Raw genomic sequence first — 25,206 nt, forward strand, 5'->3', positions numbered from 1 at the left:
ACCACTGTAACATCTATCTATCTTTATATATATAGGGCGATGCTTTTAAAAATGCCGAATAACAGCAGATCTACAAGCTGACAACCTGTCGCACTTCTATCGGCGATGGTCCTCACAATGTCCATTTAAAATTTTCTACTATACTTGTGGGGACAGCTAGCACTCACAAGTATAGCAAAACACACACACACACACACACACACACACACACAGGCACACACAGGCACACACACGCCCCATATGGTTCAATCAAGGTAATTTGTTGATAGTTTTAAAGTGAAACCTTGCCTGATTTATACGCGCAACTAAATTAAGTGTGGAGGCAGCTACCGGCACGGCTAATCTGCTACATTAGGCTTTGAACACGTCGGATGTGTTTGTTTTAATGGTGGAGGAGAGGAGAGGAGAGGAGAGGAGAGGAGAGGAGAGGAGAGGAGAGGAGAGGAGAGGAGAGGAGAGGGAGAGGGAGAGTCATAATCCTAGTCTTTAAAATACAATTAATTTGAGTCTTCTTTCACTCACTTTATTCATCTGAAACGTTTTAGTTTTAGTCTAGATTTAGTTTAGACAAAAATGTATTTTGGCAGGTCGTGATGGCATCTAATGACTGATTTATACTTAGCTGTGTGCCGAAAATAGCCAATCTACAAGCTCACAATGTGTCTGCGTTGTGAGTTTGTAGATCGGCTATTTTCGGGAGTGCAACACCCGCGCACAACCAAGCATAAAATGACTTGTCTTAGTTCTACTGGACTAGACCATACCCGGTGAAGGGCGCAGGCGAAAGTAGTTGCAAACTTGGGGTTATTGCACGTCCTGTCGCGTGGTTTCTAGGGTAAAATATCGGGCTCTGTGCACAGCAGTCATGTTGGAAAGAAATTGGGCCTCTTCCTTACTTCCTTCACAGGTGTTACCAATAATACTGATTACAGCTCTGTTCCATTTAGTGTAGCACGGTGGTTCTCAAACCTTTTAATTTCAAGGACCCCCCATAACTGAGAGTGTATAAAGAGTGAGAGTGTATAAATATAAACCAAATGGACCCTTACGGTCCATTTGGTTCCATTTGTACACAATCAGAGTCATTAGGTAGGCCCTATTACAATGGCCCTATTACATAAACCCGAAAAAGGTATCGATCCCAGGCTAGGGTAACACTGACGGAGGAGAGGAGAGGAGGGACCCTACCGATGAATCCAGAGGAAGGCGGGTTGGGCTGGATGCTCTCCTGCGTGTTGGCCTGGATCACGTCCCACAGGTCCCAGATGAACGCCGGGTGGAGGATGTAGAAAGGCTGGTCCGGTCGCCGCCGCCGCCGCTCGCTGTACGGGGTGAAGAGGTCATAGTCCGGGTTCTCATACCACTGAGAGGAGAGGAGAGGTAGAGGAGAGGAGAGCATAAGTACAGGGGTCAACATTTTTCAGGCCAAGGACCCCTTAGCTAAGAGAGAGATGAAGCAGGGACCCCCCCCCAACACATTTCATAGATAGACTTGTTTGACAGCACTATCATCTAGTGGTGGGAAAAAACGGTCATTTCAGTGAACGAACGATTTCGTGCACGTTCACGGCAATGATTCGTTCAAATGGATTCGTTCACATTCTCGTTCAGTAGCACTATTTTTTAGAGTAAAACACCATCGCGGGAGCGTTTCTTTTTTCACGTCGCGCGTACAGCCCGACCTCCCGTCCTGTGTACGGGGGGAGGGGATGGGGGCATGAACGCTAGCGTGAACGTAGCAGTTTCAGAAAGTGAACGAGCTCGTTCACGTTCACGGCAAAGAACGAGTTCTTTTGAACATATCGATCATGACCGACACATCACTACTATCATTTTTGTTGTGTAAATTAATGTTTTTGTTAATTTTACAGACTATCGTTTCTATTAATATCTTTGGATTGATGTTAATGTGTATTTTCAGACATTTAACCCACAGTACTTAGTAAACTCGACCATTGGCTCTCTACTTCTCTGCTCTTTTTTCCTCCTACCAAACCTCCTTGCCGAAAATAGCAGATCTACAAGCTCACAGAACAGTTAAATGATGTTGCTATCAATTAAGGATTTGGCGGCCCCCCCTGTAGTAACTCTGAGGACCCCCCCCCCCCCCCCTCCCGGACCCCCTGCCGAAGACCCCTGCATTAGGAGATTAGATCTGACAGAAGACAAAATAAATGGTCTTTTAATCACAGCCCATGGTTTACTTTTAAATCATGCACCTTATGTGATATTACATCCGCTGCTATTTTTAACCGCCTCATTCCACCCACTATTATTAACCAAGCACCATTATGTCTCGTTCTATGCTGCTCATATTGACATATCTGACCTGCGTTCCTGTTTCTGTCCTTCTCCATTCTTTGCTGTCGGGCAGAAACCTCTTATCTTTTTGTGTTTTTCCGCACATTAACGCCCGACTTGATCATACTACAGCGTCACACAAAAGCATCAAAAGTAGCAGATTTGCAAGCTCGAAAGCTTGAAGCTTGTAGATCTGGTACTTTTGACGTTTTTGAATTTGAATCCTGAAAAGTAACAGTTTTGGACATTATGAGGTTTCCACCTGACAAAAACGAAATGATGATGGAAGCTTGTACGACGACAAACCTGTGACGTGTACAAATTATAAGAATGTAATTAAAATCCATCTTTTTTTCTCCCTGCTATAAGCAGTGGTGCAAAGTAACTAAGTACATTTACTTAAGTACAGTTTAGAGGTATTTGTACTTTACTTGAGTATTTCCAATTTTCTGTACTTTTACTTCTACTCCACTACATCTCAAAGGAAAATATTGTACTTTTACTCCACTACAATTATTTGAAAACTTTAGTTACCAGTTACTTTGCAGATATAAATTATTATATTACAAAACATTAACCACTTCAGCCCTATTTTATACATAGGCTATTTGAAAATAGCCGATCTACAAGCTCACAACGCGTCGCAACGCGACACGTTGTGAGCTTGTAGATCGGCTATTTTCAAACATTTTAGTACTTTTACTTTTGGTACTTTAAGCACATTTTGATGCCAATACTTTTGTACTTTTACTCAAGTAACATTTTGAACACAGGCCTTTTACTTGTAACGGAGTATTTTTATATTGTGGTATTGCTACTTGTACTTAAGTAAAATACTTAAGAGTACTTTTTCCACCACCACTGGTTGGAGAGTCGTAGACCCACCAATTACACTTTTGAGATGTTCAGGAATCCATGATCTAGAAAAGGTAGCGGATGTCGTGGAATTCTGGATAAATCAGTAATTGAGGGGGCAGTGGTTATACTTTAGTTTACATGATATCATGGGGAGAAGTACGCTCGACACACACAGTCTGACACAGATCGTAAGGTAGTTCTGCCAATGAACAATTGGCTATTCAAAAATAGCAGATCTACAAGCTCATAGCTCTGCACTCGGTGCCACGCTATGAGGCTTTTTCACAATTTTTTAAAAAGTTTGAACATTTTGTGCAAATCTTTGAATATATATATTTTTAAAGCAAACATTTGTAACACCTAAAAAAAACTATCATTGATATATCAGTGGGGCTCAAACCTTTTCTTGTCAAGGACCCCCAAAATTATATGTTTTTGGCTGCCGATCCCCATCAAAATGTTGTTCCAGGGACCCCCCAGGCCAATACAAAAAACAAAAACAGTACACAAAATATTAAAAGAAAAGTGCCAGGAGGAGGCAAGAAGCCCAAAGGGCTCATACGAGGCCTCTACCTATGTATAACAACATTAAAAGTATTATTAGAACATGATTTGTAAACAACACAATATGAATAGAATTTACAAAAAACATGATTGCAGTATATATAAGCTATTCATCTGGGGAACCCCCAAAATCATTTGGGGACCCCCATTTTGGGAACCACTGATCTAAAAAAGGTAGGGGACCACTGATCTAAGTGACATATTTGCAGTGGCACTATATTACTATGTAATGCGTTACTGCCCAACACTGTTCTTAAAGGGATAGTTCACCCAAAAAACTACTTTGTTTCTATCGATTGTCACCCCATGGAGACTTGAATTCATGGATATTTCTTCGTTTTTGTCGCATTCCTAAGCCAATAATTTGATGACCAGCGGACCGGTAGGCAGTGGTTCCGGTAGGAGACACAAAGGAGACTCTTTGCGTCTCCTACCGGAACCGCTGCCGGTCATCAAATTATTGGCTTAGGAATGCGACAAAAACAAAAAACATATCCATGAATACAAGTCTCCATGGGGTGACTAATCGATAGAAAAAAAGTCATTTTGGGGGTGAACTATCCCTTTAAAATAACATACATACTTTCAGGATACATAACACTTTTCAGGATACGGATACATAACACTTTACAGCAGAAAACTGTTGGTGAATATTCAAAGTGACAACTTTGAAGTGACAACTTACAAAACTGGAAAGTGTTATGTATCCTGTAAGTATGCATTTTATTTTAAGGCCAAGGACAAATACTGTACAGTTGCGGTAACTTTGACAATGACTGCAAGCATTGTTAGTGAGAAGGAGCGGCAACAGGAGCGACAAAGGAAAGAGACATTCCGTCAGAGAGATTACCAGGAAACTGATGTGTTTATTGTTTTCCAACTTACATCATACTGCCATTACTGGAAATAAAAGATGACCTAGAACAGTGCTTATCAAACTTTTTCATGTCAAGGACCCCCGAAATGATATGCATTTGGCTGTGGACCCCCATCTAAAAAAAACACATTTTGTGCCAGGGACCCCCAGAAGCAAAGATTTGAGTAACATTTAAAAAAAAATGTATATTCAAAGATGTGCATACATTTCCACGATTGATCTATTATTTTTGAATAGCCAAATTATAAAATATGGTTAAAGTGCTTAAAATGATGGTGACGCTATTAACAAATTTAGCTGGGGACCCCCTGGTATAACTTACATAATTGAATAAGTGTATACTTAAAGGGGTAGTTCACCCCCCAAATAACTTTTTTTCTATTGATTACTCACCCCATGGAGCCTTGAATTCATGGATATTTATTTGTTTTTGTCGCATTCCTTCCTTTATTATTTGATTATAATAAATTTAGCCCCATTGATTCCGGTAGGAGACACAAATGCATTTGTGTCTCCTACCGGAATCAATGGGGACACATTTATTATAATAAAATTATTGGCTTAGGAATGTGACAAAAACAAAAAAAATATCTATGAATTCAAGGCTCCAGATGGTCAGTAATCAATAGAAAAAAAGTTATTTTGGGGGTGAACTACCCCTTTAAAGAAAAAAACATGAATAGTGGAAATAGAACAGCTATTTCCACTATTTTTGAAAATGTTTGAAAATATATGCATATTTTTAACATGGAAATGATGAGGATTATGCAAAAAAAAAAATTACGATAATCTCAAATAATTGCGATTAGGCGATTATGTAATAATTGTGACAGGCCTACCTGCACATAGTGGCAGAGCATTCCGTTCTATGGAAACCATTGTACAACCATGCTAGTGTATTCCTGTGATGTTGTAACGACATTTGATTGAGACAAGTATTCTTGCGTACTTGCATTTGTGCTTATACTTATTTGCCTTAGCCTAGTGTCTGTTGACTAGATACACTTTGGCTATTCAAAAATAGAAGATATACAAGCTCATAGCGCGGCACTGTGAATCTACTATTTTTGAAAAATCTAGAAAATGAGTGCAAATCTTTGAATATATATATTTTTAAAGCGAACATTTGTGACTGTCAAATGTCAGAATAAATGTCTTAATTGTTCTAAAAAATATATATTGTTGCTATATCAGTGGTGCTCTAACTTTTTCTTGTCAAGGACCCCCCAAAATTATGTTTTTGGCAGCCGATCCCCATCAAAACATGCATGGGCGCCCCCCTCCAGGCCAATACAAAAAAGAAAAAAAGTACACAAAAATATATTTTAAAAAGTGCCAGGAGGAGGCTAGAAGCGCAAAGGGCTTAATATTACCAAAGTAAAATATTGCAGACACTAGATAGGTGTACTCATTCGGCAGGTGATTTGTGATGTTTATTCTTCCTAGGAGTGTATCTCACAGTACTTCTCACTCTGTAGCCTTGACGTATGTGCTGCCTCTGGTGTTAACTACATTGGATCCATTGGAACAGAGGGTATTTTTTCAATTACATTTCCGGAAAAATAGTGGTTTTGGACATACAAGGTTTCCACCCTGGGTACAATCAACCCGACAGGGACAGCATAGACGTGTTTGCCAATCTTTGCTAACATTAAACCAGACAAAGAGTGATTTGTGTATTGATCTATATATCGATTCATCTCAGCAGCTCGTGACAGAATATTAGACATGCGCCGTGGAAGTTCAGCGGATTAGATTACATTGCATTGTATTGATCACACAGGGTTCAGTCATTACAGGAGCCACTACTGTAAGGCAGTAGGGAGTCAGTAATAAGGCTGCATAAGGCAGTAGGGAATCAGTGATAAGGGAGTATAAGGCAGAAGGGAGTCAGTTATAAGGCAGTAGGGAGTCAGTAATAAGGGAGAATAAGGCAGTAGGAAGTCAGTAATAAGGGAGCATAAGGCAGTAAGGAGTTAGTAATAAGGCAGCATAAGGCAGGAGTCAGTAATAAGGCGGCATAAGGCAGGAGTCAGTAATAAGGCGGCATAAGGCAGGAGTCAGTAATAAGGCGGCATAAGGCAGGAGTCAGTAATAAGGCAGCATAAGGCAGTAGGGAATCAGTATTAAGGCTGCATAAGGTAGTAGGGAGTCAGTGATAAGGGAGTATAAGGCAGAAGGGAGTCAGTTATAAGGCAGTAGGGAGTCAGTAATAAGGGAGAATAAGGCAGTAGGAAGTCAGTAATAAGGGAGCATAGGGCAGTAACGAGTTAGTAATAAGGCAGCATAAGGCAGGAGTCAGTAATAAGGCGACATAAGGCAGGAGTCAGGAATAAGGCGGCATAAGGCAGGAGTCAGTAATAAGGCGGCATAAGGCAGGAGTCAGTAAGAAGGCAGCATAAGGCAGTAGGGAGTCAGTAATAAGGCAGCATAAGGCAATAGGGAGTCAGTTATTCGGGAGCATAAGGCAGGAGGGAGTCAGTAATAAGGCAGCATAAGGCAGTAAGGAGTCAGTAATAAGGCAGCATAAGGCAGTAAGGAGTCAGTAATAAGAGAACATAAGGCAGTAAGGAATAAGGGAGGGAGTAAGCAATAAGGCAGCATAAGGCAGTAGGGTGTCCGCAATAAGGCAGCATAAGGCAGTCGTAGGGAGTCAGTAATAAGGCAGCATAAGGCGGTACAGAGGCAGTAATGAACTAGCATAAGGCAGTCATAGGAAGTCAGTAATAAGCCAGCATAAGGCAGTAAGGAATCAGTAATAAGCCAGCATAAGGCAGTACCGAGTCAGTAATAAGCTAGCATAAGACAGTAGGGAGTCAGTAATAAGCTAGCATAAGGCAGAAGTGGGGAGTCAGTAATAAGGCTGCATAAGGCAGTAGGGAGTCAGTAATAAGGCTGCATAAGGCAGTAGGGAGTCAGTAATAAGGCTGCATAAGGCAGTAAGGGAGTCAGTAATAAGGCTGCATAAGGCCATAGGGAGTCAGTAATAAGGCAGCATAAGGCAGTAGGGAGTCAGTAATAAGGGAGAATAAGGCAGTATGGCGTCAGTAATAAGGCAACATAAGGTGATAAGGCAGCATAAGGCAGTAGGGAGTCAGTAATAAGAAAGCATAAGGCAGTAGGGAGTCAGTAAAAAGGCAGCATAAGGCAGTGGGGAGTCAGTAATAAGGGAGCATAAGGCAGTAGGGAGTCAGTAGTAAGGCAGCATAAGGTAGTAGGGTGTTAGCAATAAGGCAGCACAAGGCAGTAGTGTCAGTAATAAGCGAGCATAAGAAATTACGGAGTCAGTAACAAGCTAGCATAAGGCAGTGGGGAGTCAGTAATAAGCTAGCATAAGGCAGTAGGGAGTGAGTAATAAGCTAGCATAAGGCAGTAGGGTGTCCACAATAAGGCAGCATAAGGCAGTAGGGTGTCTGCAGTAAGGCAGCATAAGGCAGTAGGGTGTTAGCAATAAGGCAGCATAAGGCAGTACAGAGTCAGTAATAAGGCAGCATAAGGCAGTGCGGAGTCAGTAACAAGCTAGCATAAGGCGGTGGGGAGTCAGTAATAAGCTAGCAAAAGGCAGTATGAGTCAGTAATAAGGGAGCATAAGGCAGTAGGGAGTCGGTAATAATAAGTCATAAAAGCCATTCAACCCTACATTGGAATTGCATAAATTGAGGGGCCTCTGGAGGCACGTCTCCAAAAGACTATGCATTTCTGCCCATAGAGGGCGCCACATATGATAAGCTGGACCGTATGTCATAAAAACACCATTATCCCCCAGCTTCTTCATGTCCTGACAGCTGCAACCCATGACACAGCCCTGGGTAGGCAGTCCAGGGATACAGTATGCAAGCCTTAAAGTGAACCTTTTCTAGTCTTCTTCTTTTTGTTTTCACTTTCTTGAAAATGTACATTTTCTTCTGCTCTTCAGAAGAAAATGTACATGTGTGACAAACAATAATAGTATGACTATTAATACAGTACATTTGAAACATGACAAACCGAATGATGCTATGCTGATGAATTTGCCATATCAGGGAGTTCCACAGGCATTGCATTTCCCTGATTGGCTGACCCAACCCACAGGGCTTTGCGGATTGGTCAAGCTTTGCATATCGCTCATGTCATGCTGTACCAATATAAGCGATAACGTACAAGCAACAGTTCTCAGTCCTCCCATTCTTTGACAGGGCTACATTAGACCGATCCGCTCTGACCCACACACAGTGTTTCTGGTCGTGTGTGAAATGTTCTGCTGGCCCGTGCATCTGAATGGCCTAAAGAAGGTCTATCATGCTGCTGTGGCCGTGGGGCACAAGGTGTACTCATTCGGCGGATTCTGTTTAATCCCTGCGATGTCCGACAAACGGAGCTACATGTGCATGTACATCTGTTACATGGATCCCATCGACGTGCACGTCTTCAACACTGTGTCCCTGCGCTGGATCAAGCTGCCACCGGTGACAACCGGGAGCGGTGAACTCCCTTCCGAGGTTTCCTACATGCGCCACAGCCACACGGCTGTGCTGATAGAAGACATCATCTACATCTGGGGCGGGAGCACGTACAGGGAGCACAGCAACGTGCTCTATGCGTTTGACGTGGGCACCCACGGATGGTTCAAGCCCCCGGTCTCGGGCATCGTTCCGGAGTCGAGGTACCACCACTCGGCCTGTGTCCTGGGGAGGGTCATGTATATCTTTGGAGGGTTCAACCTGCTGACGAGATACACTAATGACATTCACAAGTTGGACACAGCCACAATGGCCTGGACTTTCGTTAACACGAGAGACACTCAGGCGCCTGCTACGACATGCCACTCCGCCACCATCATTGGCAAAAGTATGTTTGTATTTGGCGGCAGAGGGGACCAGGACAAAAATCAGTACAACATCGTCAGAGTGTTTGACACGGAGACCAACTGCTGGCTGAGCACGCCCTCTGCACAGCTTCTTCCAGAAGGGCGCTCGGATCACTTGGCCTTCGCCTACAACGGAGAGCTGTACATATTCGGCGGCGACAACTTCCGTCTGGGCGAAAGCGTCAACGATCTGTGGAAATTCAATCCGGAGACTTTCTCCTGGAGGAAGGTCGAGTGCAAGGGGAAAGGCCCGTGCTCGTGGATGTCTAAGATGTGCTGTTGCATGGTGGAAGATCGCGTCGTCCTATTCGGAGGATACAGCTCCACGCCCATTCCGGTAAACGACGGCGACCTCGAGGACGAGGACGACGCCGAGGTGTGTGACCTGTACATCTTAGACTTAACTCCTAGCTTGAAGACATTATGCAAGCAAGCTGTTATTCAGTACGGTCTGGAGCACTCGGAACTCCCAAACGACATCAGGTGGGAGCTGTCGGCCATGGCTACCGACAGCAACGGGAAAACTAACATGAGTGTGCTGGCTTCCAGCGGGCCCACTAAAACAAAAAGGCAGAGAACAAGTTCCAGGCACTGGGACAGCAGAAAGGGGAAGGCGAGGAGATCGCTGCCCTTAAAAAGGCTCCCTTCGTTCAGATGGGAGAGAGGGCAGGGCACTGGAACATGCTTGAGTGATCCCACTGGGAACTAATCAGCATCATACTACTCTATAACTGGCTTTTTTAATGGTTTTTATTCTATTTTGTTCTCCGCAAGTGAGTTAAACGAGCTCATCGTTTACACAACACCATAAATGCAATAGCTTACATTTTACTAATATAGATTGTGCCCCAGGCATTTCGTCATTTACAAAGATTGATTAACATAGGCGACAACAAAAGCCAGGTGAAAATGTGTTCAAAACATATCAATTCATTTACAAAGACAACGAGTAAGTAGTGTTGCATTTTTTTCCTTCGTTTTATTCATAGTTTTGTTTTATTTTTAATTTTTTTCTTCAATTCAATTTAGTTTTAGTTCGTTTCGAGAGTGGGTTAGCTTCGTTTCAGTTTCGTTTTTTAATGTTTAACAATGTGTAGTTTTTTTGTTCAGTCTGTATTGTTTGAACAGGTTTTTAGTTATTAGTTTCAGTATTAGTTTTGTTTTATGTTTTTATTACATCAGTAGCATTTGTCAGGGGAACAATTCAAGACGTTCAGAACTCTTTGTCATGTAGACATCTCAGTCTCAATGAACCTCTTATCTCCATATTTTAACTTTTTTTGTAAATGAATGCCCTACTTCGCCATACTAAAGTGTCACACAAAAGTAGCAAATTGAGCTGATCTGCAGCTTGTAGATCAGCTATTGTTTTGCTTGTTTTATTTGAATCCTGGAAAGTAACAAGTTTTGGAGATATGAGGTTTCACCAACAGAGACGATAATGCAACAATGCCTCCTCATGCTTATGTTGATACATTTGACCAAATCGTCAGACTAAAACTAAGGACATTTTCTTTATATCGTTTTATTTCATCCAGTCTAGTTTATTTTTTCAGTGAACTTTTTTTTCACCTATTTTTAATTTAAAGTTTTTAGCTTAAAGGTAGGGTAAGTGATCTACTTTGGTTAAAATAAGTGTTAAATAGCTCTATAGTCTGATAGTACTCATTGCTATAGAGTGTTTGTTCAGTAAAAGGAGTCTCCTTGTCTCTCCAGCTCTTTATTAAACATAAAATGCATTTTCAGCGCTCTCTCCTGATTGGCTTAAATGTTGTCACCTACCTGAAAATGTACTATATTCTGTTTACTAAAGAGCTGGAGAGACCCCTGTGACAGAACAAACGCTCTGTAGCAATGATTACTATCAGAATATAGTACTATAACCTTTTAAACAAATATAATAATAATACCAACAAATATCACTTACCCTACCTTTAAGTTTTATCCTTGTTCGCAGAAATTCTGTGAACCATCAAAGGTCACCGTTTTCCAGTGTGTTCCTTCACACCCAGATATAATGAATTCTACCAAACCATCTACAGTGGTTGTCAGACATGTTCATGTCAAATTAATATGTATTTGGCCATGGACCCCCCTCTGAAAAGAATGTGTCAAAATCATTCAAGATATATCTACATTTTTAAATAGCAGATGCGTTGATGTTGTGAGCTTGTAGATGTTTCTAATAACCAAGGCATACAAGGGTTAAAGTGGTTAAACAGATTTTGATGCTTTATCAACTAAATTAGCTAGGGACCCCCTGGAACCCCCTCAAGGGCCCTTGAGGGTCCTCACGCCCCACTTTGAGAACCTGATAGCAACCGTGTTTGGGAGACACATTTAGAGCTTCCAACTGTAGTTCCTTCCTATGATTCAGAACGCTGCTGCTCGATTCCTTACTAACACATTTTGCTGGTGCTCCGGCATCAGCTTGCTGGTGCTCCGGCATCAGCCATCAGACCTCTGGAGCTTGTTCAGAAAGCTGCGGCTCGTCTGGTGTTGAACCGCCCCAAGTTCTCCCACACAACTATCCTTCTCCGTTCTCTGCACTGGCTCCCCGTAGCGGCTCGCATTCAGTTTAAAACCCTGGTGCTAGCCTATAGGGCAGTGAAAGGAACAGCTCTTTCTTACCTCCGGGCTATGGTCGATGCCTACACCCCTGCCCGACCACTTCGGTCTGCCACCTCGGGGCGACTGATTGCCTCGTCACTCAAGGGTCCTTCTGGTCGATCGACAGGGTCACAACTTTTTTCTGTTCTGGCCCCACAGTGGTGGAATGAACTTCCCACTGATGTCAGGACAGCAGAGTCACTGCCCATCTTTCGCCGCAGGCTGAAAACCCACCTCTTCAGGAAACACTACCCTTCCTCTTTGCCTGGCCTACTTGTTGTTAACTAGTTGTACGAACTCTTGTTTTATTTTTGTACCGTTTTATTGGATCTTGTTTAGTCGATACACCTATTTTGTTTTAGCTCGTGCTCATTTGATTTTGCTATTTTGTCTCATCTGTTTAAGAAAGTAGGTAGCTGATATATTGCACTTTTACCTTAGCGCTAGGTATACTCTTGGTTGCTTGTTTTTGCAGGAAATGCACTTAAGACTTCTGGTGATTAGTAGTTTCGTTCCCTACCTATGTTGAATGCACTTATTGTAAGTCGCTTTGGATAAAAGCGTCTGCTAAATGACTGTAATGTAATGTAATGTAACACATGCAAGATAGTGGAGCATATCACTCCAGTTCTTAAATCCTTACACTGGCTCCCTGTGTAAAGAATTTAACAGTGGTGAAAAAAGTACTCAAATTCTTTACTCAAGTAAAAGTATCAATACTGCAATGTAGAAATACTCTGTTACAAGTAAAAGTCGGGAATTCAAAATTTACTTGAGTAAAAGTACAAAAGTATTGGTATCAAAATATATACAAAAGTAAAAGTAATTTTTTTTTTGAAAATAGCAGATCTACAAGCTCACAACGTGTCACGATGCGACGCATTATGAGCTTGTATATCAGCTATTTTCAAATAGCCTATGTATAAAATAGGTCTGTAAAATAACTAGCAACTAAAGTTTTCAAATAATTCTAGTGGAGTAAAAGTACAGTAATTGTCTCTAAGATGTAGTGGACTAGAAGTAAAAGTACTGGAAATTGTAAATACTCCACTAAAGTAAAAGTACCTAAAAAATTTACTTAAGTTAAGTACAGCACTTGATGTACTGGAATTTTTTTTTCCCACGATTTTGTAACCCCATTTTCTTTTCACCCTGTGCCAACTGTCTAAGTAATCCTGGGCGCTACACTCCCTCTGCCAGCCTAGGGAGAGCCCAGAGCCAAGCTCATGCCTCCTTCAATGCATGAGAGCTAGCAAGCCGCTTCTTATCACCTGACAGGGGGGAAGGTTCCCCGGTAGCCAGGACGTAGCGCGTGGAAGGAATGCGTTATTCCAACCAGTTCCTTTCCCCTCCACTAGGCGCCCTGGCTGACCAGGGGGAGGCAGTATAGAGACCAGGATTACTGCATGTTTTTTGTGAGGGTAACCTACCCTATAGGGGACACGGGGAGAACATGCAAACTCCACACAAAGTAGGCCCTTTTGCCAACCCCACGTAGGGTCTATGGGCACGGATGACGCAGAGGAGAGGACACGCCCAGGACCTTTTTAGCTGTGAGGCGACAGCGCTACCGACTGCCCCACCCTGCACCCCCACACCACTGGAATTGAATTTCAAAATACTACTGTTGGTCGATAAAGCTTTGAATGGTTTAGGGCCAAAATACATTTCTGATCTTGTACGATATCATGAACCTTACAGACCTCTCAGGTCATCTGGGAAAGGCCTGCTTTCTGTTCCTACAACCAAAAATAAACGTGGGGCAGCATTTAGTTTTTATGCACCATATAATCTGGAACAAACTGCCACTCTTATTTATTTTAAAACCCAACTAAAAGACCTTTCTGTTTGCCCGCTGCCTTTAATCGAGTTATTCTTCTTTTTTTGTCTTTTCTATTAATTTGTACTTATTTTTGTGTTATGCATCCTAATGTCATTTTATAATCGTGTTTCCTTTGCTTGATGTTCTGTGTAAAGCACATTGAATTGCCTTGTTGTTGAAACGCACTATACAAATAAACACACACACACACACACACACACACACACACACACACACACACACACACACACACACACACACACACCTCCCTTTTAAAACCCACACACACACCCCTCCCTTTTAAAACCCTAAGTCAATAAATTGCTTGCCTTCCATTAAAGCGCAAACTAAGCGGAGCTGCGTTTGTTGGTTTAACATAATGTGGCGAGTAAGCAGACAGGTGGCCGGTTTCATTCTCTACACATGTTCATCATCCAAATTAAATCATCATCGTCTCAGAACGTCTTCTGAGCTTTGGACAGGGTATTATGTAAGTGTGTTTAGGGGACGGGGGGACGGGGGGGATTATGCCACACAGGTTCATCAAGTACATTCTTAAAGGAGTAGTTCACCCAAAAAAATTACTTGTTTACTATCAATTAACAGACCCCATGAAGATTCATGTAGATTCTTTTTTGTTCATGTCGCATTCCTGAGCCAGTAATTTGATGACCGGGTCATCGGTCAGTAGGAAACTCAGTCATCAAATTATTGGCTTAGGAATGCAACAAAAACTAAGAAGTCTCCATGAATGATGCAACGCGTTGTGAGCTTGTAGATCGGTTGTGTTCACAAGATTTTAACACATTTTATACATATATATACCTTCTGAGACAGGACATTGCATGTGCATAATGAGTACCTTTACTTTTGGTACTTTAAGTATATTTTGATGTCATTCATTTTGTACTTTCACAATATTCTTAAAACCAGACTTTTACTTGTAACAGAGTGTTTCTACATTGGAGTATTGATACTTTTACCTAAATAAAATAAATTGTGTACTTATTCCACCACTGTTTCCAAGAAAGATAAGAGACGCCCAGAAAAGATCAAATAAAATATCACAGTATATTATACAGTTTTTGTATAACATTTTCACCACTTGAACCCCAGCATCCATATTCTTGGGGGAACATGGGCCAAAAATAGCTGAATCTACAAGCTCACAACGTGACAACACATTGTGAGCTTGTAGATTGGCAGTGTTTGGCAGAGAGATTGGGTGTAGACAGGAAAACAGCACAAGCACAGAGATAATTCAGGTCCAGCTTACTAACCCTTGAGTGTTTTAAGCGGTTAACAACCGGTTTTTATAGTATAGTTTGTATAGTTTATTACTTTTGATGCAGTAATGGTCTTAAAAGTCCTTAAATTGTCACTTCGTTGTCATCTGGGGACCCCCCCCCCCCATCCCAAAATTATGTGGGGGGACCCGCCTGGGGGTCCCGACCCAGAGGTTGAGAAACACTGCAATAAGGGACACGTCTTTTAATTTCCAAATAAGGGACGATTCTGTATGTCAGAGGACGGCTGGGAACTCCAGACCGGCGTGTTGATACCCAACACCATCACGGTGTTCCAGACGCAGTGGAGCAAGCAGTGTGTGAGCTTAAAGATGGAAGCTGCTATCAGGACGTCAGCCAAGCATTCTGGGAGCACTGAAGCAGGGCCGGACTGGGAGGGGGGGGGGCGCGTTTCACTGTTTTAACCCAGGAACCCCATGTAAATTACGCCACAGCTGAGAAGCAGCCCAAACATTAACGTAACTAATAATTGGGCCACGCGGCCCGGAAAGGACCGTAATAATCCTAAAACGGGAGCAGAAAAAAAAAGATCAGTCTGGCTGTGAAAAAAATAAGATTCTTTTTTTTCTTTTTTTTTCACAAAGAACCAGGAGATAACGTGATCCGGGGATTTACTGCTCCATTCACTTCCTGGTTAATTTAATCGGGAAATAACCTGTATCTCGGCTCCTGTGTTTTACTATGTTTTTTTTGGGGCGAGACAGGCTATTTTCAACGGCGTTTAACAGGTGAATGGGAGGTCGCCATGACATTTCTTTTTTTCAGAGTGAAACCCTCCGTGATTATAGCAACCATCAGGGGATTGATCATACTGGAGATGCATATTCTGTGACTACTAGGTAGGAAAGAAAATCGAAATATCGCTGGCAGTCAGAGCTTTATTTATTCATTTACTCTGGCAGTGGAAGAGTTAAGGCCAAAAAGGTATAGTGTCATATCTCCTTATACTCCCGACAGCGTAGAAGAAAAAAGAAAGGCATAGAGGGAAAAAAAGTGAAAAAAATAGGAAATAACGATTTTACGGAGCTCACACAGAAGCTGCCTTCTCCTTGTATGGCGCTTCCAGCCCTTCTACTTCCCTTTCTCTATTTATGGAAAGAGATGATGAAACTTGCACCCAAAAAATAATAATCACCCACTGTTTTACACCTGTAAACCTGTGATGTGACAAGAAAGTTTACTCCGAGTGTTGCCATGAGGCGGATTTGAAATAAATAAATACAAATTGGGAATCGTCTTCCTTGGCCTATACATCATTGGTTCTCAAAGTGGGGTCCGGGGACCCCCAGGGGTCCTTGGGGGGGTTCCAGGGGGTCCCCAGCAAAATGTGTTAATATAGCATCACAATAATTTTAGGATAAGGATAAGGATAATTCCTTTTAACAGGTCGTTCATGAAAGTCCTTGCGGTCTTGTTTCCAATGAGAACCTCAGGGACAAATTTCATCGACACATAAGCTGGCCTGGCCTGGAATCGAACCTGGGGCAACCAGGGCCTCTGGCTCCCGAGGCGGGCTCACTAACCACTCAGCTATGGCCGCCCCTAACCTTTCATACTTTGGCTATTAAAAAAATAGCATATAAGCTCATAGCGCGGCACCGAGTGCCGCGATATGAGCTTGTAGATCTGCTATTTTTGAAAAATCGTGAAAATGTCTGCAAACCTATTTTTTAAGCGAACGTGTGTAACTCAAATATTTGCTTCATGGGGGTCCCTGGAACAAAATATATGAGATGGGGGTCGGCGGCCAAATACATATCATTTTAGGGGTTCTTGACATGGAAAAGTTTGAGAACCATTGGCCTACATTGTGTACTAGAAACTTGACAGTGATTGGCCATTGGCCTGGACAGAGACATTATTTACAGTTTTTTTGATTGATTGAATATTTTATTAGGCAAAAAATGTAAAACAGCACAGTTACATTTAAAATACTTTGTCTAACAGGTCCGTTCATAAAAGTCCTTGCGGACTTGTTTCCAATGAGGGCCTTGGTATTCAATTCATGGGCATATATAGTGGCACCACAGTTCAAATATCATTACAAAATAAACAGCAAAAAAAATAACACTATGTACAACAAAAAAAATGAAAAAGAGGGGGGGGGGGGGGGAAATATGTACAAGAACAGGGGGGGGGGGGGGGGTCTGCTGTCTACCTCCTCCTTTGGCCTCCTGAAAGGTGATTTTTTAAGGCTCTTTTAAATGCATTTTTTGAGGGATGGAGTTAGACTATTCCAATCCTGGGTGGCAGTGCTGTAGAAGGAGAATTTGCCCATGTTTGTTTTATGGGTGGGTGGTACCAAATTGTTGTTAACGCTCCCTCTGGTATTGTGACTGTGGGTGTCGCTAACCTTTTGGAGGTACAGTATTTACTCAGATATGCGGGAATAGGGGGCATATCGGGCAAATTTGCATTTACAATTTTGAAGGCCAGTCCCATTTTTAGTTGTTTAACCCTGTCTTCCACCCTGAGCCAGCCTAGGCTGGCAAAATGGGTGGGAGAAAGGTGGGTCATGGGCCCCAATCCGAGGAGTAGCCGAATCAGTTTGTTTTGGGAGGTTTGAAGCTTAGTCTTCAGTGACACTGAGGTGTTGGAGTACCAGGAGGTGCAAGCATAGTCAAAAAGTGGTTGAATCACAGTCCTAATTGTAAATCTGCGTAACCCTTCACCTGGGCTGGTGAGGGGATACTACTCAGCTCCTTAACACGCACCAAGATCAAGATAAAACCATGGTGCCATCAGTGGTGGAAAAAGTACTTAAATGTTTTACTTAAGTAAAAGTATCAATACTGCAATGTAGAAGTACTCTGTTACAAGTAAAAGTACAGAATTCAAAATTTACTTGAGTAAAAGTACACAAGTATTGGAATCAAAATGTACTTAAAGTACCAAAAGTAAAAGTACTCAAATGTCTGAAAATAGCCTATGTATAAAATGGGGCTAAAGTGATTAATGTATGTTTTGTAATGTAATAATTCATATCAGCAAAATAACTAGTAACTAAAGTTTTCAAATAATTGTAGTGGAGTAAAAGCACAATATTTGCCACTGAGATGTGGTGGAGTAGAAGTAAAAGTATAGACAATTGGAAATTCTCCAGTAAAGTAAAAGTGCCTCAAACTTGTACTTAAGTACAGTACTTGAGTAAATGTACTTAGTTATTCTTTACACCAGTGGCGGGTGCCATTAATTATTAGCAAATCCCCCATGTGCCAGGTTTTCCTATCTACAGCATGTTTACCTGACTGACGGTGAGTCAACACTGGAGCTGACAACTCATTCAAAAGACATGGGTATGATTGCACAGTTGGCAATTGTGGTCTGGGTGTGTTTGCTTGAATATGATTGCTTTAGTCCGGTCTGAATTGGACTGGTAGGTTTTGAAACGATGCTTTGGCACAGAGAAAGGGGGGAGGGGGAGAGAGAGAGAGAGAGAGAGCTAAAACAAACCATTTAATCAGGTCATTGACAGCTTCCCACAGATCCATCACAGCACATTTGGGAAGTTACAAAGTACATTAACGATAAATGACTTATTAACGTACACTAAGCAAATAACCATCACGTCTGTACAACGTTTCCTCAATGTCAACAATGTGGAAGTTAAATAAACCAGCCTTATTAGTAGTATATGAGTAGTAGTGGCGGCAGAGATTGATTTACAAATTCAATTGTAATACGATCATGACTTATATATTGAGGTTCGCTAGCATTTACTGAGTATTATTCACTTGTTGAGCTTTTCCCATGAATTCAGTGACTATGGACAAAATGTAAACACATAAGAAGGCTTCCTAAACTTAGCCTCAAGTTCGAGACCCAAGAAGATAGATTTGATGTCTCCTGGGGACCCGATCGTACAAACATACATTATGTCGTTTAATCGTTTGACACTTAACCCATTAAAGGAGAATTCCGGACATTTTAAGTGTTATCTTTGATGTGTCGTTACTCACCTACCGACGTAAACAGTGGCATTGTTTATTTCAAGAGATTCCCCTGTCGTCATATTTTCAACACCCTCCGTTGTCATAATGGGAGCGCGTGTCATAGGGAAATTCGTCTATTATAACCGATGCAAAGTTATTTTTTTCTCTACTACTACTCATTGTGGTGTCTCATGATAGTAAAACATGCAGTGAAAGTTCCTGAGAGGCTACCGCTAATGACGAACGAGCTAACGCTAGTTGCTTGTTTCTCTCCCAGAACCTGGCAACTTGGTGTTGCCATGTTGAGAAACAAGCAACTAGCGTTAGCTCGTTCGTCATTAGCGGTAGCCTCTCAGGAACTTTCACTGCATGTTTTACTATCATGAGACACCACAATGAGTAGTAGTAGAGAAAAAAATAACTTTGCATCGGTTATAATAGACGAATTTACCTATGACACGCGCTCCCATTATGACAACGGAGGGTGTTGAAAATATGACGACAGGGAAATCTCTGGGAATAAACAATGCCACTGTTTACGTCGGTAGGTGAGTAACGACACATCAAAGATAACACTTAAAATGTCCGGAATTCTCCTTTAAGACCGGGAAAGCATCTGTCATTTTCGATTTGAACCATTATCGTAACCCTTGGCTATTCATAAATAGCAGATCTACAAGGTCATAGCGCGAGTGCCGCACTATGAGCTTGTAGATCTGCTATTTTCAAAAAAATTATGAAAATTTGTCCAAATCTTTGAATATATATATTTTTCAAAGCGAACATTTGTAACTTAAATATTTGCTTATAAATGTGTTCTAAATCCTAACCGTTCTTGGAAAAAACTTGTGTTGCTAAAATCAGTGTTTCTCAAACTGTTTCATGTCAAGGACCCCCAAAATGATATGTATTTGGCCGCGGACCACCATCTCAAATTATGTTGTTCCAGGGACCCCCCTGAAGCAAAGATTTGAGTAAAAAAAATTACTTAAAAAAAAATATATATATATATATATTCAAAGATTTGCACACATTTTCAAGATTTAAAAAAAATAGCAGATCTACAAGCTCATAGCGCGGCACTCGGTGCCGCGCTACAAGCTTGTATATCTGCTATTTTTGAATAGCCAAAGTATAAAATAATGGTTAAAGTGGTTACACAGATGCGTTCCCGGTCTTAGAGGGTTAAACCCTATATGGTTGATGGTCCCTCAGGGCTAGATACTGGTGCCTTTTCTGCTTTCTGTTATTGTGGGGAAGGCTTTCGCTGAGAATAGCCGATTGACAAGCTCACAAGATGCGTCGTGAGCTTGTCAATCGGCTATTTACACATATAGGCTCTAAAGCAGCCTTACAGCGTTTCGCAGGTTCGAATCCCGATCCCGACAACCTTTGCTGCGCGTCACTCCCTGTCTCTCTCTCCCTGTTTCCTGTCAATCTCCGCCAGAAATAGCCCCCAAAATGTATTTCAAAATAAAAAAGAGAAAAGACAATATTTTGTAATTTAGTGATACCGCTGTGGTTCTTTAAAGGAATAGTTCACCCAAAAAAGTACTTATTTCCTATCAATTACACACCCCATGAAGCCTTGAATTCATGGCGATCTTTTGTGTTTTTGTCGCATTCCTAAGCCAATAATTTGATGACCGAGTCGTGGAGGAGACACTATCGATTAATATAAAATCGACCCTATCAGGCAGAAACCTTGTATCTCCACTTTTCAGTTTTTTTTTTGTAAATTAATGCCCTACATCATCAGACAAGAGTGTCGCACAGAAATAGTGAAAATAGCCGATCTACAAGCTCGCACTGTGAGCTTGTAGAAGGCTTTTGGACGTGCAAGGTTTCCATCCGACAGCAATGAAATACTACAGCGCAGCGTACAGGGAGATTAAGCAGCCATGCTGTTCCTGAAATACATTTGTACTCTATCAGACCCGTGAGTCATTCTACTCACACAAATCATGACTCCACTGTCATCCATGAGGCCTTGTAGCACTGGAGGAAGTCACCAAGGACCAGAGGGGATTATCTAAGGCTGGGAAAAAATGCTCTGTGCAACCACAAAAGAAAAACGTCAAGGCTACCAAAGGCAAGGCTGGCCAACCAACCAGACAGTGGTCGTCGCTTCTCCCTGCCTTCTCCTGTTCGCATTCCTAAGCCAATGATGATTGATGAATACTTTTTTTGGGGTGAACTATGCCTTTAACCACTGTGAATCGACCGCATTTTATAGACTACTTTTCTCCAACGCGCTTTACTGTACAATGTACGATCACATTCCCCCCTTCGCACACCGATGGTGGAGGAAACCATGCAAGTGGTTTCAGTGTCTCGCTCAAGGACACTTCCGAGAAGCCGAGAATCGAACCCGGAAAATTCAGATTTCCAAGAAGGGCCGCTCTACCACCTGAGCCACTGCCGCCCGTATTTTATTTTTTTGGAGGACAACAACATTGAGTGACGGATGCTGATTTAAAAAGGAGCCCCCAACGGTTGTTACAATGTTGCCAGTGTGCCCTTGAGCAAGGGCCTTCAACGTAGTTATGAACGACTCTTATAATGTCTGATATTCAACTGTCAGGCAGAGAGAAATCGTGTATCTCCATATTTCAACTTTGTTTTGTATTTCTGTTTCAGTAAATGAATGCTCATCTCCATCATACAAGAGTGTCGAGCACAAGGAGGTGAAAATAGCAGATCTACAAGCTCACAGCGGCTCGCAATGCGAGCCACTGTGGCTATTTTCACTTACAAAAGGATTCCACCCGACAGCAACGATGTATGAATGATATGCACAGACCTACCCCACACACACACTCTCTCTCTCCGTCTCTCTGTTCATCTTCGACTGCGATTGCTGCAATTCATTAGATATGCATGCACATTACCTAAACAGTAATCGCAGATATATTGTATATGCACATCACCTCCTGCATATTGATAAGATAATGTATCTGTCTAAAGACAATATCTTATATTTATTTCTCACTGAGCTGTAAATATATTTGTATTATTAATTATTATTACTATTATTAATATTATTTCTTACCTTACTTAATATATTATTATTAGTAGTATAGGATTTTGCACTTTTTGCTGAACAAAATTAACCTGGGACCAGACGAATCTTAACCTGACTCCGCCAAATGGAAGAAGCTTGCAACACACATTTTGTTTCACAGCCTACTTCCATCTGAGACTCCGGTAGCAGAATCGATGCAAGACGGCGTTTGATTTTTTCAAGATACTTGGCAGGTGATTGGATGATCCCGCCCCTAGCAGCCGCTGATTGGTTCGTACATGCAGCGACCGGGCAGCTTTACTCCCTGAGCGATCCCAGATCAGGGTGTATTGTGAAACTCAATACCGTCCTCACCTGACTGAGTCAGGTTAGAGGAATCTGCCAGTGCAAAAAAAAAAATTGCCCTCTTATTTGGGTCTGGCACCGCTCCGTTGTGAATCCATTTCCTGCTCCCGAAGTCTGGGGTGACCAATCAGGGCCCAGTATTCAAATATGGGAGACTGTAATTGGTAGTTGGTTGTAGGTCTAACCAATTGCGTCCAGAGCCATTCTTTTGATCACGCCCCTTGGGAAAAAAAACGTGCCCATAGAAGCACCAGACTCGTATCCACGCAGTGATATAGTCTGGCCACGCGAGGCTAGAACAAAATGCCACCAAAATGTGTAATGTCCCGACACCATCAATTAAAAGGGATAGTTCATCCCCATTTCTGACTAATAAAGTATTCAATCAATATAAAAATTAAAAACTTTTCGCTGCTTGCAGTATAAGTTAGTGACACGTAAAACTTTCTTGATTACACACGCACGCACACGCGCACACACACAGTACGCCCTCTATTATAGGGGGTACTGTGTGTGTGTGTGTGTGTGTGTGTGTGTGTGTGTGTGTGTGTGTGTGCGCGTGCTTACAATTGCAAGCAGTGAAAAGTTATTAGTTAGTATTTATTTATTCTTATTGATTGAATACTTTATTACCCTGAAAAGGAAAAAGCAGCCGTACAGTCAGTATGCAAACATAATGTATGCATGTATACAAGTAGTCAGGAGTCATGGAGTTCATGCGGCATCATTTTGATTAAACAGGGCACTTTGCTGTTACATGAGCGCTGTGGTGTGTGTGTACAGACAGAGAAGAGCTGTCTGTCTGCACATCTTGTACACACACACACACACACACACACACACACACACACACACACACACACACACACACACACACACACACACACACACACACACACACACACACACACACACACACACACACACACACACACACACACACACACACACACACACACACACACACACACACACACACACACAGATCTGCTCACAACGCGGCGCGTTGTGAGCTTGTAGATCGGCTATTTTCAAATAGCCTATGTATAAAATAGGGCTAAAGTGGTTAATGTGTGTTTTATAATGTAATCATTTATTTCTGCAAAGTAACTAGTAACTAAAAGTGTTCTAATAATTGTAGTGGAGTAAAATTACAATATTTGCCTCTGAGATGAAGTGGAGTAGAAGTAAAAGTATTGGAAATGGGAAATAATCCAGTAAAGTAAAATAATCCTCAAAAGTGTACTTAAGTACAGTACTTACAGTAAATGCACTTAGTTACTTTACACCACTGCTCACTAGGGGTGTGCCGATATATCGTATCGGCACATGTTTTTTTTTTTTCGTGTCAGGTGTCACACTAATTGCCCTATTTGGATTCAAAACAGCTATTGTAGCTGAAAAGCTACAAGTTTGCATGTCTGAATAATGCAAAAACTGAATTATTTGTTTGCATTTGCTTTTTTAGATATATTATTTGCTTTATATATATATTTTCATAATAAAAAAAGTGTGTATCGTATCGTATCGCTTGTATATCTGCTATTTTTGAATAGCCAAAGCTAAGTGGTTAAAAATGATTGTGACGCTATGTTAACTCATTTTGCTGGGGACCCCCTGGTACTCCCTCAAGGACCCCCTGGTACTCCCTCAAGGACCACTGGTGGTCCCCGGACCACTGGTTGAAAACCACTGTCCTAAACTAAGGGATACGCGATATAAAAATGACGGACCACTATCTGATTAACAATTAGCTGCGTTGTGAGCTTGTAGATCAGCTATTTTCACTATTTTGAGTGACACTCTTGTATGATGAAGTAGAGCATTAACACATTGCATGCCAGTCGCGTAGATCTACGCGAACCTATTTAAAGCCGCAGCGTGCCAGTCGCGTAGATCTACGCGAACCGCCGATTCCCATGTTAAGTGCCCCAGGTGCACTTTCCGAATTTTTTTGATCCATTTCCGTTTCCGGTTTCCGGTCGGAAACGGAATTATTCGGGTTCCGGTTTTTTCGATCGTATCCGCTTCCTGTCTGGGATCCTGTTTAAAACTCGATTTTCTCTGGTTGTTGTTTTTCTCCTCGCTGATCACTGTTTACCGTTGGTCGGCTGTAGCTTCAAGATGGCGGCACGGATTTGGAAACTGTTTTCGCTGGTTGTTTCTCACGGATCCGCTGTGTGTTTAGAACCAAATGAACGCGCACTTTTAACTTATTTAGCGAGGTCTGTGGCGACATGAAAAAAACTAAAAAACAATAAAACGCTGGCACTGGTGAGTACATTATGAGATTAAACTCTGGCATGGAATGTGTTAATGTACGCAAAAAAAAAAAAAAAGCTGAAATATGGAGTTACGAGGTTTTTGCCTGACAACAAGGAAATAGAGTAGGTGGCTTGCTGATGGAACTACATTATTTCAAGAACTGTATTTAATTATAATTTTTAGGTATTTTTACTTTACTTACTTTACATGATTATTTCCATGGTTGCGATACTTTTTTTTCCTCCACTACGATGTTGCACAAGCTCATGTTGTGTTGCTTGTAGATCTGCTTTTTTTGAAAAAGTTTGACACATTTGGAAACATTTTGAGCAGTTAGGTCTACTTTCGTGGACTGAGGCTCTCAAGACTCTCGCTGGAGCCATCATTCAATGCCATTTTGACTATGCTTGGACTTCTTGGTCCTCCAACATCTCAATGTCACTAAAAAGCTTCA

At 41.7% G+C, this 25,206-nt stretch overlaps 2 protein-coding genes across 2 annotated transcripts in view; one reads left to right on the forward strand and one right to left on the reverse strand.

Annotated features, from left to right (window-relative positions):
* LOC308080132 (beta-galactoside alpha-2,6-sialyltransferase 2-like) overlaps window positions 1-25,206 on the reverse strand; it is a 105,980-nt gene that overhangs the window by 19,644 nt on the left and 61,130 nt on the right. The window contains exon 7 of the mRNA XM_080421892.1: window positions 1,189-1,363. Within this exon, the coding sequence (XP_080278018.1) occupies window positions 1,189-1,363 (175 nt within the window). The remainder of the gene's footprint in view (window positions 1-1,188; window positions 1,364-25,206) is intronic.
* LOC308080207 (kelch domain-containing protein 3-like) lies at window positions 8,833-10,155 on the forward strand (the record flags this gene model as incomplete). The annotated part of the gene is made up of 1 exon (XM_080421983.1): window positions 8,833-10,155. The coding sequence occupies one exon, from the start codon at window positions 8,833-8,835 to the stop codon at window positions 10,153-10,155; it is 1,323 nt and encodes a 440-aa protein (XP_080278109.1).

Source organism: Gymnoscopelus braueri (genome assembly GCF_963280865.1).
Source record: "Gymnoscopelus braueri genome assembly, chromosome: 24".
Lineage (NCBI taxonomy): Eukaryota > Metazoa > Chordata > Actinopteri > Myctophiformes > Myctophidae > Gymnoscopelus > Gymnoscopelus braueri.